This window comes from Pelophylax lessonae (genome assembly GCF_965119305.1).
Source record: "Pelophylax lessonae genome assembly, chromosome: 5".
Lineage (NCBI taxonomy): Eukaryota > Metazoa > Chordata > Amphibia > Anura > Ranidae > Pelophylax > Pelophylax lessonae.
This window is the reverse complement of record NC_138772.1, coordinates 422,821,452-422,838,425: the sequence shown is the minus strand read 5'-3', so window position 1 is coordinate 422,838,425 and position 16,974 is coordinate 422,821,452. Positions and strand designations below refer to the sequence as shown.

Genomic DNA, 16,974 nt, shown 5'->3' with positions numbered 1-16,974 from the left:
GGCTGGCTTTTGCCACATGCTCTAAAGGACGGCTTGTTGGAGTTGCGGCTGACTGGGTTTTTCCTGGTGTGCAACGGGGGGTTGAGCAGGGTTCACTGCCACCCTGTGGGTTGGTCACTAGGGCAGGGATGTCCTCTGGGATCCTTGCAGCGGCTGTTGTGCTGGGGGAGCTAATAGTTTAGCATCTGCGGGTCCGTGCCTTACGCGGCCGGATCTGGCCAAAAATTTAGGCCGCGGCTTTGCAGCCTACTGGATGGAAACTATGTGGGGCGGCCCCTGTGAGGGTGTCTGAAGCCACTGCCTCCCATTTGGGTATTCCAGTAATTTCACATATACCCATGGCATGTGTGAGCAATTTAACATTTAAGCGACAACTTTGTTTAAAAAAAATAAAAATTATAATTTTGTCATTTTCATAAAACGTGTTGCAAAATCTAAAATATTCCATGGACTCAACATGCCTCTCAGCAAATAGCTTGGAGTGTCTGTGACGGTGGTGGTTATCAGATCCCTGCCCTTCTCACTAACCCGTGACCAAGGACCAGCCAATCTCACCCCCTGCCGTCACTTGCGTAACAATGCCACTCTCAGCGGCTCCCGGCACATAGATTTCCCAGCTTGCGGGACCACAATCTAGATGCCAGCAGGCTGAGAGCGATTGTCACCGGGCTAATTAAGCAATTAACCCTTTCACTGCCACCACCGCTACGTTATGATGAGCCCAGCGGACGCTCGTAATTTTAGAAATACCAATTATGACTTTAGAATAATCATCTGTAACACGCACTGTCACCACAGACAGGTATGTTCAGAGGATTTATTCTATACAGTAGCACTCTTCAAGAGACAGGTTCGTTGTTAGTTTGCATTAAGAGCTTAGGGACAATTATAACACTTTTCAAAATAAAGTTTAATAATAAAAAGGTTAAAATTGGTGCAAATAAAATATTTACAGAAAAAAGTGTTTCAAAGAAATAGCGACATAATTCAGCAATTTAGAGAAATAAGATAGGATTGGGGAATAAGAATACTTGCATTCAATGTCCTGAGTATTATCAGAGTTTAAGAAGCTGAGCCAGTGTGATCGGTTCCCAAACTTGATAGATGTTCCTTTCTTGATGTTACCATGAGAACTCTCTAACCCCATCTGCTTCTCTCTTGTTCTCTGAGACAGCAGGGGGTGTTAACAGAGGTCCCTGACCAATAAACACAGTGGCCATGGGCGTCCCCTAAGGTTTATGACCATACCAAGGAACCTCCCGTATAGACAGATTTATGCCACTCTCAATATCTCGAAATATGTAATGGTTACATTCTTTAAACTGCTAGTTTATCATTCAGCATGTGATTTGGCTTCCAAAGATACTAAACATGAATATATTATCACACAGGGAATATCTTATTGCTATCTTCTATTCTATATGTGATAGGGTAATCATGCATGGTCTCAATGCGATCAGTATTTTATTTTGCATTTAACTATACACTTTTTAGAGACATATCTTGTTTGTGTTTAAAGTTATGAATTTTATGTGTAAATTTGTTCAATTAACAGAGCTCTTGAATGGCTCTGTTTTTCGACCCATTAGCCATTATCCTCCTTTGCTTGGTTATGGCTTTACGACCTGGCCTGAGTATCAGAACAGATATCAGTCCAGACATCTGTTCAGATAACGGCTTGTTTGAAGTCGAAACTCCCTGCATTCCAGGAATTAATTGAAGTAGGGGAGGGGGGCTGTGTGAGTGAGGATCTTTTGTAAGCTGTCATGGCAGAGCTCTGAACAAAATGGTTGCAGTGACAAAATGGTTGCTTGCGACAGCTTTTAGGATATCCAGTGCAGGATATCATTACAGTGTCTACTTTCCAAAAAGGGGTCATTGGGGGGGGGGGGTTTGCTATTTTGGCATTTCATGGCCTCCTAAACTGTGATAGGTAGTGAGGAGTGAAATAGACAATTTACGCCCTAAGAATGCTTGAAGGCGGTGATTGGTTTTTGGGGTCCTGTACGCGGCTAGGCTGCCGAAAAGTCTCATACATGTGGTATCCCTGTACAAAGAAGCAGCAGAATGTATTTTGCCGTGTAATTTCACATATACCCATGACATGTGTGAGCATTATATCATTTCAGTGACAACTTTGTGTAAAAAAAGAAAAAAAAAAGAAAATAGTTATTTGCATGAAACCTATGGCAATAGATATAGTATTCTGTGGATTCAACATGCCTCTCAGCAAATAGCTTGGGGTGTCTACTTTCTAAAATTGGCTCATTTGGGGTGGGGGGTTTGTGCTATCTTGGCATTTCATGGCCTTTGATATTCTGAAGGCGGTGTAAAACCTTTTTGTCATTTTTCAATCACTTGACATGACATGACAAAACATGAAAAATGAAAATTCAAAAATGAAGTATTCAATGGGCTCAACATGCCAAACCAAAAATAGTAGAGGAAGTGGGGAAAAGGGCAAAAAGCAGGATTTCCCCTTTAGGGTGAAGTTCCGCTTTAAGATCTTTGACTAGATTTATCATTGATCTCCCAGCCCACTCATAAGTCTGAATGGTTGAAGGCAGCTGTACACACCTAGTCTGCATGCGGGTGAATTTCTCTATCGCTCATTGACAGACGTAGTCTTCTTGATTCTCAAGAGCTGGGTTATGTTGTCTCCACAGGAGTAGGACTAGGCAGAATGACAAAACGTTCTGGCTCCACCCTAGGGGCAGTCCCTGAGGGTATATCCTCCCTCTCTCTGCTACAGGGAATCAGTTTTTTTCTGTCTAGTCAGGAGTAAGGACCTAAGTTCCTTGCTGGGATCTTTTGGTCCTGGCAAGACTTTTTTTCTTTTAGAAAAAGACATTTTTTAGGTAGTTTTCTCCAGTGTTTTTTTCCTGTGAGATCTTCAAGCAAAAATGCCGGACTGGGCGACACTTGTGGTCACCCCAGCCGGCCTACGAGCGCGCGCAGACCAGGCATTGCGCTTGGTCGGCCGCGACATATTCAAGTAAGTATGCGGGGCCGGGCGACGGGCTGGATGTTGAGATCCAGTGGTCACCCCGGTTTCTGCCTAAAAGCGCGTGCAGACCAGTGCGCTGAGTCGGCCGCGACGGAGTCCCAGTAAAGGGACTGACTTTGCGAGTTAAAAGCTTGCTTGGACGCCAGGTACCAGAGAGTCGAGGCGTCCACAAACCCCCACCCCGGTGGAGAGGGTATTGTGAAGAGAGGGTGCCTGTCGGTTCGGTATGGTGAGTAAACGTTCCCTTTTTTCCTCATTATGAGGCAGTATATATTATGGGCCCCTCCATATATGGTCAGTATATATCTGATACTTACAAGTCCCCCTTGTAATACAGCATGTGTTTGTAGGAAGTGGACTTGGTTCAAGAGCTAACACTCTACCCAGCAGACTGTAACATTACAGCAGACATAGGAGGTATAATCCTACCTTATGTGCAGTGTATCTCTGCAGATCCATATATCATCTCTTAGCAGGTGGATGTGCTGGGAAGACGATATCGGCGGTCCGCCGCCATTTTGCCGTAGACCGAATGCATGTATGTCCTCAGGTCACGCCGGCCGCCATGTTTTTGGAGTCTTATGTCTCTTCTATGGGGGCGGCCATGTTTTGTGAGCCCAGCTACCTCGTGGAGGGCTGGGAACGCCGGAAGGCGTACACAGGGGGCGGAGCCACGCCTTCTACCCGGGAAAAAGCAAACAGTCCAGTCTGTGTAAGACAGACGCTGACTGCAGTTTGTTGTAAACTGCACTGCATCGGTTGGTGAGCCTTGGGGGTCCCTCTCTCTCTCTCTCTGGGATCGAGAAGCAGGTACTCTGAGGGGCGCTATTGCGCTAGGGGGAGACACATAAAAAAAAAAAAAAAGAGGTATTTTTTATTTAAAAAAAAAGTTTTTTTTTTGTGTTTTCTGGCAAAGGTGTCCTGAATTATCATGGACCCTGCCACTCAGGTATCTCCTCCGGATCCCCTCGAGGGGTCTGCAGGATCCTCCAGCTCCCCACTGACGATTAAATCGTTGTCCGCTATTATGGAAGCTTGTGTCCCGGGTGGAAGTGGCTTGTCAGGGACAGGGCGCAAGTAAGCGACCCCCGCCTAACCCCTTATTATCTGAAACCTCGGATTCAGACTCTGAGCCTATTTCTGCAGTTGCAGGTACTTCATCTGGTATTGGTGTCTCGTGTACTGTCTTTTCAGACAGTGAGGAGGATGTTTCGGCATCAGCCATAGCCAGAGAGGAAGCGTTGGTAAACGCACTCATGGTATCTGTTCAAGAGACCTTAAGATTACAGGGTATTCCGTTAGAAATAGCTAAAACTGAGATCCCTTTTGGGTCTAAAAACGCATCTAGTGGCGAAGGTTTTTTCCATTGCCCAAATGTTTTGGCAATCCAATCAAAGAAGAATGGAGTCTGCCAAAACGCATTTTCTACTATTTCTAAACGCATTAACAGGCGTTATCCGTTTGAGGAAACCCTCATTAAGAAATGGACAGAACCACCTGTGGTGGATTCACCAATTGCTAGATTGAATAAAGCCACGGTTATTCCTTTAGAAGACGCTCCGTCTTTTAAAGATCCAGTGGATCGCAAGATAGAAGCTATGTCTCGCACCATGTTTGCCTTGATTGGATCAGCTTTCAGACCTATATAGCTATTGGTCTGTTTTCGCAGGCTGTAACTGAATGGACCAAGTGGTTACGCCGGGACTTAGAAGAAGTCCCTCAGGCGGTATCAGATTTGTTGGAACAAATGATACAGGGGTTACAGTTTGTGTGTGATGCGGCGTTAGACGCCACTCCATTAATGGCGCGAGCATCTGTCTCAGCAGTGGTTCTCAGGCGTACACTGTGGCTAAAAGGTTGGTTAGCCGACCAAGGTTCCAAAAAAGCATTGGCTAATATCCCCTTTTCAGGAGAGCGTCTATTTGGAGCCAACTTAGATGAGATCATTAAGGATCTCACCGGTGGAAAAAGCACCTTTTTACCACAAAATTTTTAAGGTAGAGGAACTCGTCAAAGACGAGGGCCTTCTTTTTCTGCTCACAAGAGGTTTTTTCGTCCAGCGGGTGAAAAAACTAAGTCCTCCAAGCTCCTGCAGGAGGCGTCAGGGGTCGTTGGTCGGGCAAGCAAAAGCCCGCCCCCTCCAGACCTGAAGATAAACCGTCCAAAGCCTGAAGGTGCGCCCCCACCCATAACTGGGGTGGGGGGACGTCTTCGCCGGGTCCCGGATCCATGGCTTTCCAGAATCCCGGACAAATGGGTCTGCGAAGTCATAAGGTCAGGGTACAAGATCGAGTTTCGATCTCTCCCACCGGCGCGATTCTTCCCTTCCAATATCCGGCTATCCTCAGATCGTTTAGAAGATCTGCGGAGAGCAGTCATAGATTTACTACAACAAGGAGTGGTAGTCCACGTTCCTTGGACAGAACGGTTTCTAGGGTTTTATTCAAACCTATTTACAATAAGAGGGCAAAGTGCGTCCAATTCTGGACTTAAGGGCACTCAATTCTCTTGTCTTCATAAGAAGATTCAGAATGGAGTCCATTCGCACGGTAGCAGCCTTCCTGCATCCAGGGGATGTCCTAGCGTCCATAGACATCAAGGACGCCTATCTTCACATTCCCATTTTCGCAGGACATCAGCGTTTTCTACGCTTTTCCGTAGAGGAGAACCACTATCAGTTTGTGGCGTTACCTTTCGGTCTCGCCACGGCTCCGCGGGTCTTCACAAAGGTGTTGGCCCCAATGTTGGCACTTCTGCGCCAAAGAGGTATATCGATTCTAGGTTACCTAGACGATCTTCTGCTTCATGCAGAGTCTCCTCAGACCTTGCTACAAAACATAGAAATTACTATGGTTTCTTTACAGGAATTCGGGTGGCTGGTGAACCAGCAAAAGTCATTTCTGGTTCCCACCCAGAGGCTCGAATATCTGGGTCTAATTCTAGACACAGTCAGGACAAGAGTTTTTTCTTCCGGTAGGGAAACTCCGAAAGATTCAATCAGCAGTCCAGTTGTTACTGTCCAACAGCTGGTCTTCCCTTCGGACTTGCATGAGGGTTCTGGGGTTGATGGTGGCTTCATTCGAAGCAGTCCCATTTGCCCAGTCCCATACCCGAATTCTTCAGCAAGAGATCCCTCTCAGATGGAATCGGAATCCGGAATCCCTGGACAATCAGATCCGATTGAGCAAACAGACCAGAGAGTCTCTGGTCTGGTGGCTTCGGTCTCCGATGCTCAGCCAGGGAAAGTCATTTCTGCCAATATATTGGACGACAGTGACCACGGATGCCAGTCTATCCGGATGGGGAGGAATTCTCGGTCAGTTATCTGTCCAGGGACTTTGGTCCCCGGAAGAATCCAGGTTACCGATTAAATGTATTGTAACTGAGAGCGATCAGACTTTGTCTGATTCACTGGACCGAGCAGCTCCAGGGCAGCCCGGTTCGGATCCAGTCGGACAATGCCACGGCCGTGGCTTATGTCAATCATCAGGGGGGCACCAAGAGTGTCCGAGCGGCCAAAGAAGTGGCTTGCATTCTTCGCTGGGCGGAACGATTTGTTCCAGCAATCTCTGCGGTGTTCATTCCGGGGGTGGAGAATTGGCAGGCAGATTATCTCAGCCGTCAGACCCTGGATCAGGGGGAATGGTCCCTCCATCCAGACGTTTTCCACCAGTTGTGCCTACGATGGGGCACCCCGGATGTGGATCTGTTGGCATCTCGATTCAACAGGAAAGTTCAGAGATTCGTGGCTCGTTCCCGCGATCCTCTAGCAGAAACCGCAGACGCACTGATCGCCCCGTGGGGGCAATACCAGCTAATGTATGCCTTCCCTCATCTTGGGTTACTGCCAAGACTTCTTCGCAGGATAGAGGAGGAAGGAATTCCAGTAATCCTGGCAGCTCCGGATTGGCCTCGTCGTGCTTGTTTCGCCGACTTGGTCAGACTGATGGCGGACGTCCCGTGGAGACTTCCTCTCAGGGAGGATCTACTGTCTCAGGGACCGATCTTCCATCCTGCTTTACGATCGCCGGTTTTTAACGGCCTCGTTATTGAGGCCCAGGTGCTGAAGGACAAGGGATTGTCAGCTTCAGTTATTCCTACTCTAGTTAAAACAAGGAAAGCGACTTCCAGAAAGATTATCATCGCATATGGAAGTCTTATATTGTGTGATGTGAATCCCTTCCATCTACATCTTTATTCGGTAGTCCGAATATTGGCTTTCTGCAACAGGGAGTTGAGCAGAAGCTGGCCTTGAGTGTTATCAAGGGTCTGGTTTCAGCATTTGCTATCTTCTTTCAGAAGCTTTTGTCTACTCATTCCTTGGTGCGGAATTTCATCCAGGGGGTGCGACACCTGGCTCTGCCAGTGCACGCGCCATTACCATCCTGGGATCTTAATTTGGTGCTGTCGGTTCTTCAGACACCTCCCTTTGAAAATATCAGGGAGATTCCCTTGCCTACTTTATCCCAGAAGGTGGTCTTCTTGGTGGCTATCACTTCTGCACGCAGGGTGTCAGAACTGGCTGCATTATCCTGTTGTTCCCCAGTTCTGGTGGTTCATAGGGATAAGGTTGTTCTTCATCCGAATCCATCCTTCCTTCTAAGGTGGTTTAAAAGTTTCATTGATTAAGGACAGTGTACTGTCCTTCCTATGTCCTTAGCCCAATCATCCTCGAGAATTGCATGGCATTCCTTGGATGTAGTTCGGGCGATCAGGATATACTTGAATACTACGGATTCAATTTGTAAGACGGATTCACTGTTTGTGATCACGGATGGCCCTAAGAAAGGGTTGCCTGTTCTGCTGCGACCATCTTTAGATGGATCAGACAGACGGTGGTATAGGCTTATTTTATCTAAGGGTCGGGATCCCCCGTTCCCTGTTAAGGCGCATTCTACTCGGGCGCTTAGAGTTTCCTGGACCTTCCGCCATCAGGCGTCAGTGGTTCAGGTTTTCAAGGCGACTGTTTAGTAGTCGGTTCATACCTTTACAATATTGTATAAGGTTTATGTGATGGCATCGTCAGATGCCTCTTCTGGCTGCAAGGTTCCTGCAGGCCACTGTTTGAGGAGACTGTTGGTCTACCTCGAGGGTAGGTCTCATCTGTTTACTCGATGAGTCCTTTGATACTTCTGGTTGGCTCCGGTTGGGCCTTCTAGATTGGATTTGATTCTGTCAATCCCACCCCTCATTTTGTGGCACTGCTTCTGGATGTCCCAGCTCTTGAGAATCAAGAAGACTACGTCTGTCAATGAGCGATAGAGAAAAATGGATTTTTGTAAGAACTTACCGTAAAATCCTTTTCTCTTAAGCTCATTGACAGACGTAGTACCCGCCCCTCTATCATTGAGTTGGGTTGGGTTAAATTCTCTGTACTGCTTTAAACAGAACTGATTCCCTGTAGCAGAGAGAGGGAGGATATACCCTCAGGGACTGCCCCTAGGGTGGAGCCAGAACGTTTTGTCATTCTGCCTAGTCCTACTCCTGCGGAGACAACATAACCCAGCTCTTGAGAATCAAGAAGACTACGTCTGTCAATGAGCTTAAGAGAAAAGGATTTTACGGTAAGTTCTTACAAAAATCCATTTTTGTCTGTGGGCATGTACCTAACTCTATACAGCCACAGAAGTCCGTTTGCCTACTGTCAGTGGTCTATTGCCTTCTTGTTGAAATCTATTGCTTGTAACATACTTGTTTGTAATGCAATTTGCCAAAACTAAACTGTTACTGTACAAATGTTGAACACTGGGATAGCTTTTGATTTTAAAAATAATCTGTTTTGTGCAGGAAATGTTTGAGGTTGCCAAGAAGCTTTGTTCGTTTTGTGAAGGTCTGGTTCATGACGAGCATCTTCAGCACCAGGGCTGGGCTGCCATAATGGCCAATCTAGAAGATTGTACACATTCATACCAAAAACTGCTTTTCAAGTTTGAGAATGCAAATTCAAAATACCTGCTGTCGATAGATGACATTAAAGTTAAATTAACTAAGTAAGTCTACGTTTTACTGAGCCATTTATTAGAACTGTATATATTTTCATTTTTTTTCCATACATCGTCCTTCTCTAATTTAAACAATCTTATTTGTTAAGCCATCACACCCCACATGTCCTTGTCCTGTTTATTACCTATCATTGTGACTGTCATGCAGTCATTATATGTGTGATTTACTTATGAGTGCCATATTCTGAAAGAATTTGCTGAGAAAGTCAGTGCTTTACTCATTACTTACTTCTATTCTATAACTTGATGTCTAATGCTGTGACAAATAAATGATCACATGAGAAGCATTATTTCACTAGCTGCCAATTTTAAGTGTTACAAGCATCCAAACAGTGGTGTTTTTTTGAGTACAATTTGTTTTGCAATACATGCACATTTCCTTATATTTTGTCTTAATAAAAATGCGGCATGTACAGAAAATATCGCGCTGATCGGTGAGAAATCCAGTGAGGTCTGCCTCTGCTGCACGGAGGACTATTAGCCCTGCCTAGGTTCTCCCCCGCCGACTTTAAAACCATTTCTCCTCTTCTTATCTCCATAGTATAAGGGGAAGGTGTTCTGTAATCCAGCTGAGGAGAGCTGGGCAGGGCTGACAACAGTGCTTGGGGTGGCAATGCAGCAAATGCATTGTGTTTTTAGCTCAAACAGAAACCTAGGAGCACACTGGGTTTCTGGCAGACCAACAGGTATTTTTCTGTCAGCAAAGTTTTTAAAAAGGCAAAACATCACAACATTTGATGTACTGCGGAGATTTGTAGCATTATTTTTTCTAGACATAGTACATTTTAGATGCGCTGAGTCTGCATGTTTTTTGCTGATAGTAGCAGTCATCTCACTCAAAATAGTTTTTTGCTTAACCAGCCATTTATTCCATTAACTGCCATGCTTGTCATGTAGAAAAACTTTTGGATTGTTTCTGTGCTGTGCTTAAAATGATCTGTTCTTGAAAATCTGAAATCTTTTTGTTTGAACTTTTGGTTTTTAGTCTAGGAACTGCTGTTTCCGTCATGGCCAAGATTCCACTGCTAGAGTGCCTAACACGACACAGTTACAGGATGTGTCTAGATAGGTTTTTATCCTCCGCGGAAGGGGATATCGCTGAACTTGAGAATGAGAAGACTGCTGAACTAGTGCAATGTGATGATGAAATAAAACTAAAAAACATGGCTTTGCTAGCTTCTCTCACTACATCTGGGGAACATATAACACAGGAAGTACATGACAATCGTATTGAGCAAGACACTATGGACTCTTCTGGCCAGGATATAGAAGTTTCAGAGGGACATTTGTCTAAAGAAGGCCCACCATTTAACGTATCCCTACTGGACTGGATAAATGTGCAGGATCGTCCAAATGATGTGGAATCGTTGGTCAGGAAATGTTTTGATTCTATGAGCAGAGTAAGTATTAGTGCATGACAAGCCATATTCCTGCTCATTTGTTATTTTCTTTAAAATAATCTTTTCATAGTTCCCATCTTATCAAAAACTATTTTCAGGGACAGGTTAAAGTATTACTAAATGGCAAAACGTTTTAATTTTTGTTTTGGATATAGTGGTGATGGGTTAAAATGCCTACTAGTTTTTTATTGCTGTCTGTGTCCCTGTTGCAGATATTCAGTCCTTCTATTTGGCCTGTTTACTATTATAATTGAAAGTGAAAGTAAAAGAAAACCACAAATTTTGGGTTGTCCCCAGAAAAATAATAGAAGGGAAATCTTCCAATGGGGACACTAGCTCTGGTGACCTGGGGTTCCCATAAGAATTCTCTTTATTTGCAGGGATTTCCTCTCACTGCCTGTTTGGCTATGGGACAGGAAGTGAAGGGAAATCCCTTCAATGCGACACACATGGAAAAAAAAAAAACCTGACACGGGTTATAACCTTTCCTTACTCTATCCAAAATTAAAAAAAAAAATTGTCTTTAATTCTACTTCAAGCTAGAGTATCTTATCTGTTAATATATGTCTAGAATAGAATAATTGATCATTTAGCCACTTGAGATGAGGTTTATTGAATATAAGTATTGTTATTATTGCATTATAAATGTTTGTTTCTATTTAAAGTCATATTAAACACTCAGAATTTATTTTAGCTTAACCCACTAATCTCAACAAGGTAAGATATAAGCGAGAGCTAATGAAAATACATATACTGTATGCTTTAAAATACAGTATATTCAAGCATTAATATGTCTATAACTCAAGCCATATACTTCACAATTTTATTGTACAATCCCTAAATTGTGTAAGTTCAGGGGATTGTTCAGGGATTATACAATCAAATTGTATAGTGTGTTGCTTGAGTTATAAACATATTAATTTTGGATATATTTTATAAAAGGGTTCATATTATATTAGGATGTACAACACAAAACCCCAAAATGTTGGGATGCTCTGTAAAATCTACATAAGAAAAGAATGCAGTGATTGCAAAACTTGTAAACCCATATTATATTCACAATAGAACATAGAAAACATCAAATATTTGAAGTGATTCTGAAGGCAACATTTTTATTTTTTTAAAATAACAAACATGTCCTACTTACCTGCTGTCTGCGAACGATTTGCACAGAGCAGTCACGATCATCCTCTTTTGACATCTCCCGCCAGTGCCTCTGGCCCCTACCGAGTGCCCTCATAGCAAACTGCTTGCTATGGGGGTTCTCGTGCTCGCTCCTGTGCAGGCTATGTCCTGCTCTCTCAGCCCTGCCCCCTGCTCTTTCTTCACTGGCCGTTATTGTTAGCAGAAGGAGCCAATATCTCCCACTGCTGCCTCTCTCTCCAGTGATGATAGAGAGACCATTAAGGTAAAGAAAAAACTTCTGCTTTTAGAACCACTTTAACCTGAGGAAATAAGGTAGTTTTGAAATAGATGGCAGTAACACGTCTCCAAAAAGTTAGGACAGGATCATGTTTACCACAGTGTAGCATCCTTTCTGCTTTTAACACTAGTCTAAATGTCTGAGAACTGAGGAGACCAGTTGCTGGAGTTTTGGGAAAGGAATGTTATCTCATACTTGCCTGATATAGGATTCTAACTGCTCAACAGTCCTGGGTCTTCTTTTTCATTTCAAGATGTGCCAAATATTTTCAGTTGGAGAAAGATCTGGACAGCATGCAGGCCAGTTAAGCACCTGGACTCTTCTACTATGAAACAACGCTGTTGTCATAGATGCAGTTTGTGGTTTAGCTTAGCATTGTCCTGATGGAATATGTAAGGCCTTCCCTGAAAAAATGGAAAAGACATCATCTTGGTGGGAGCATATACTGCTCTAAAACCTGGATATATCTTTCAGCTTTTATGGTGCCTTTCCAGATGTGCATGCTGCCCTTTTCAATAATGCAACCTATACCATCAGAGATGCAGACTTTTGAACTGAGCGCTGATAACAAGCCGTAAGGTCCCTCTCCACTTTAGTCGGAGGGACGACCATGGTTACCAAAAAGAATGGCACATTTCTATTCGTGTGACATCAGAACAGCTTTTCATATTTCAGCAAAGCATTTTAAATGAGCTTTGGCCCAGAGAAGACAATTACTTTTCTGGACCATGTTCAGGTATGGCTTCTTCTTTGCATAATAGAGCTTTAACTTGCATTTTTGGATGAACATACAGTGACTTTTGGAAGTATTCTTGTGCCCATGCAGTGATGTCCATTACAGAGTCATGCTTTTTGTTAATGCAGTTTCATCTGAGGGCCAGATCATGGACATCCAATATTGTGTTTCAAACTTGTCCCTTGTGCACAGAGATTTCTCCAGATTCTCTGAATATTTTGATGATATTATGTACTGTAGATATATTTAAAATCTTTTCAATTTTATGTTGACGCAGCTTTTCACAGATTGGTCAACCTCTGCTGATCGTCTGAGACACTCTGACTCTCTAAGTTGCTCTTTTTATACCCTATCCTGTTACTGACCTGTTACCAATAACCAAATTAGCTGCAAAATGTACTTCCAGCTTTTCCTTGTTAGTACCACTTACTATGCCAGCTTCTTGTTGCCCTTTCCCAACTTTTTGGAGACTTGTTGCTGTCAATTTCAAAATTACTTTTTTTTTTTTCTTAAAATGGTACATTTTTTTAGAAAACATATCAAATATTTAAACTATTTTCTATTATAAATAAAGTATGGGTTAATGCAATTTGCAAATCATTGCATTCTGTTTTTATGTTGATTTTACACAGGATCCAAACTTTTTTGGAATCGGGTAGTATTATTTGTATTATTATTTAATAATAATATTAATAATAATAATCATAATCTTTTCTTTTTGCTATTTTTTCCCCAATTGATGAACTGAAATGGCATGTTTTACTATGTGGATTCTCACATTTCTCCGAGGTTCTTTTATACTGATTATCTTATTTAATGTTACTTGGCAATCATTATTATAGATCCAATTATTTTTGCTATTAGGTACTTGGCTTTAACTATGACCCTGAGGAGGAGATATTGTTTTGATTCTGTACTAATCTGGAGTTTGCCTTATTTTTTTTTTTTTCGAGTCCTGGTGAAGGGGGTTGTTTTTGGACCCCTGAAAAGTGTTGACTTTCCCCCTGATTTTTTTGGGAACAAAGTTGTATCTAAACCTCTAAGTAGTGGTGTGACACTTCAATTTCTATTTTTGTTTCATATTTTATGCTATCCTTAATGTACTCAAGGGAGATGCGTCCAGAAAGAACTGCTGCTGCAGTGGTTACCTAAATCTGACATTTACTAGATTGTCAGCTGCCTGACCACACATCATCTGCCATCTGCTGGGTTTGCAGTGTGTGAGATCAGGCAGATTACAAGCAGCAAGGATCAGGCTAGGGTGACCTCTGACCAGCCAGACTAAGACAAAGTATGTATGTCTAAATAAGGGGGGAAATATAAATCTTTCATAAGTAAGCCTGCAAAATTATAACAAGTGGAGACTGATTATTCAGATTCCAACCTAAGCCCACATGTGACTGGTTCATTTTAAGTCAGGGCTATATAGTATCTGTATTTCATTATTGCTAATACTGTTGGAAAAACTGAAGGTGCTTTTTTGATTATATTATTCTCAGTACAGAACTCCAAAGCTGTACTTGGCTCGACAATGTACAGTGCTAAGCTCATTGTCTTTGCATTGAAAAAACAAAAAGTTCACATGTTATTCAGAACCTTGTAACACTTCCCATAAGGAGGCCTCGAGGTGTGTTTGGTGAACTCCATGCCGTCAGTGTGTACTGAAAGCAGATGTCACAATAGATCAGTTATGTCACATCACAGATTGTTTTGATTTCAGTAACAAGCATACTTTAGTATACTTATTCATTTCAGAGGTTGGTACTGAATGTTCTTCTGTGTTTTTTGTATGTGTAGCCACTTGCATCAGATCATTGTTATCTGTCTTCACTTAAAAGCTAAAATGAACACACATTTTTGCCGTTTTGCTTACTCTGGCTTTCCTGTATTTAAATAATGTGGAGACTTATAAAGCGACACCAGTATTCATTGCTTTGAAATTAAATTGGTTCAAGGGTTTATAAGATCCGCCGTATACTTAAACGTTACAATAATAAATATAAGTCCACTTACTGTTGACAGATTAGTTTGGAGAAGTTGCATGATTACAGTCCAATTACGTCTGGATGTTAAGTGTTCACTGTTGCTCCCTGAAAAACACACTCCTGTGACCTAACACCTCTGAATGAACTTACATTCAAGGGGGAAGAACTATCAAATTGTTTGCATATTTTCTAAAATGATGTGTAATATTAAGCACTTCCAACTTTTGGTTAGGAGTTAAAATAGAACTATAGGCAAAACTTTTTTTTTTCGTTTTGATAGAGCAATGGAGGGTTATCACCACGGTCAGATTTTTTTTTTCGCCATCTGTGTCCCATTGCAGAGATTTTCCTTTACTTCCTGTCCCATAGCCAAACAGGAAGCAAGAGGAAATCTCAGCAAATTAAAGGAAATTCCTTGGGGACCCCTAGGTCAAAAGAACTAGTGTCCCTATTGGAAGATTTCCCCTCTATTACTTTTCTGGGGACATCCCAAAATGTGGGATCTTCTTTTACTTTCATTTTTAATGAAAATTGTAAACATGGCATATAGGGAGGGGGAATCTTGTTAACGGGGGTACAGACAGCAATAAAAACTGACAGACAATCTAATCTCTCTCCACTTTTTTCACATAACATATTTATTTGGTTTGTAAGAAATAGTACAAAGCCATAATAGGTTACAAAGTGGGTGTTAGCATTCCTGATGCAAAAACACATACAGAAGCAATTAATGTCATTAACATTCGTAACTGAGGCTTCAGTAAATAAAAAGAAAAGAAAGTGAAGCTAGATACTGCCTGGGGCAGCAGCACAATAAGAGATATAATGTGGGTGAGATGAACAAGGGTTTCAGACCTGTAAAGAAAATTATGCAGACTAACAGGTTGGGGTGTTGAATATAATTTATAATCGCAACATCGATGCATTGCAAATTCAGATGGTCGCGATTCTGCATCAATGCTGAGAGTTGGTTGGTTGCTGAATCGATTGCCAATGACCTCATCAGGCGCTCTGTGCAGTGCTCTGCCTCTCCTGGAGAAACACAGAGGCAGAGCCTGCCTGATGAACAAAGCACCCTCCCCTTCTAGATGGACACTGGAGCAGAAAGTCAGCTGATAAGCTGACAGCCAGTAGAGTGATAGGGAAGGAGCTAGAGGAGACCCCACGTCAGCAGAAGCTTTACTGGAGGCACCAGATGGGAGAAGAGAAGCACAGACACATGGCGGATGGAGAAGGGGGAATCAACTGACACTGAAAGCAAGTGAATGCCAGTGTCAATGATCCCATTCCACCACCACAATCCCTCCACCACTATCCCTCTGCCTGATCCCATTCCTCCACCACCATTTCTCTGCCTGATCCCATTCCTCCACCACCATTCCTCTGCCTGATCCCATGCCTCCACCATTATCCCCCTGCCTGATCCCATGCCTCCACCATTATCTCCCTGCCTGATCCCATCCCTCTCACCACCATCCCTCTGCCTGATCCCATCCCTCCACAACCATCCCTCTGCCTGATCTTATCCCTCCTCAAAAATCCCTCTGCCTTATCCCATTCCTCCCACCACCATCCCTCTGCCTGATCCCATTCCTCCACCACTATCCCTCTGCCTGATCCCATTCCTCCACCACTATCCCTCTGCCTGATCTAATTTCTCCACCACTATCCTTCTGCCTGATCCCATTCCTCCACCACCATCCCCTGCCTGATTTCACCCTCAATCACCATCTCTCTCTGCCTGATCCCATTCCTCCCACCACCATCCCTCTGCCTTATCCCTTCCACCACCATCCCTCAGCCTGATCCCATTACTCCACCACCATCCCTCTGCCTGATCCCATTACTCCTCCGCCATCTCTTTGCCTGATCTCATTTCTCCTCCACCATCCCTCTGCCTTTTCTCATCCCCCTCCACCACCATCTCCCTGCCTGATCCCATCCCTCCAACACCATCCCTCTGCCTGATTCCCACCCCCCCTCCACCACCATTCCTCTGCCTTTTCCCATTCCTCCACCACCATCCCTCTACCTGATCCCATTCCTCCCACCACCATGCCTCTGCCTGATCCCATTCCTTCCACCACCATTCCTCTGTTTGATCCCCTCCCCCCCCTCCACCACCATCCCTCTGCCTGATTAGCCTCCACCTTCACCCCTCTACCTGATTCTATTCCTCCCACTGCCAGACCCGTTGCTTAGTTGCAGGGCTAGAGAGCGGGCCTTGATGGCACGCCCGAGACCCGCTCCCACGAGCTGACATACCCATATGGCGGTTTGCACAGGAGAGCCAGCCTGCCGCAGTATATCTGCGGCGGCTGGTCTTTAAGTGGTTAAGAAAGGAGATAAAACCTTTTTTAGGTACATTAGTGGTAGAAGGTAAAAGTACAATGAAATCACTAAACTGAAAACTGGGCACAA

General features: G+C 43.6%; 1 protein-coding gene across 2 annotated transcripts in view; it reads left to right on the top strand.

Annotated features, from left to right (window-relative positions):
* The window catches only part of RB1CC1 (RB1 inducible coiled-coil 1), a 353,042-nt gene that overhangs the window by 62,625 nt on the left and 273,443 nt on the right, over positions 1–16,974 (top strand). For both annotated transcript variants that reach the window (XM_082257759.1, XM_082257760.1), the window contains exons 5-6: positions 8,795–8,997; positions 9,995–10,409. In XM_082257759.1, the coding sequence (XP_082113885.1) occupies positions 8,795–8,997; positions 9,995–10,409 (618 nt within the window). The remainder of the gene's footprint in view (positions 1–8,794; positions 8,998–9,994; positions 10,410–16,974) is intronic.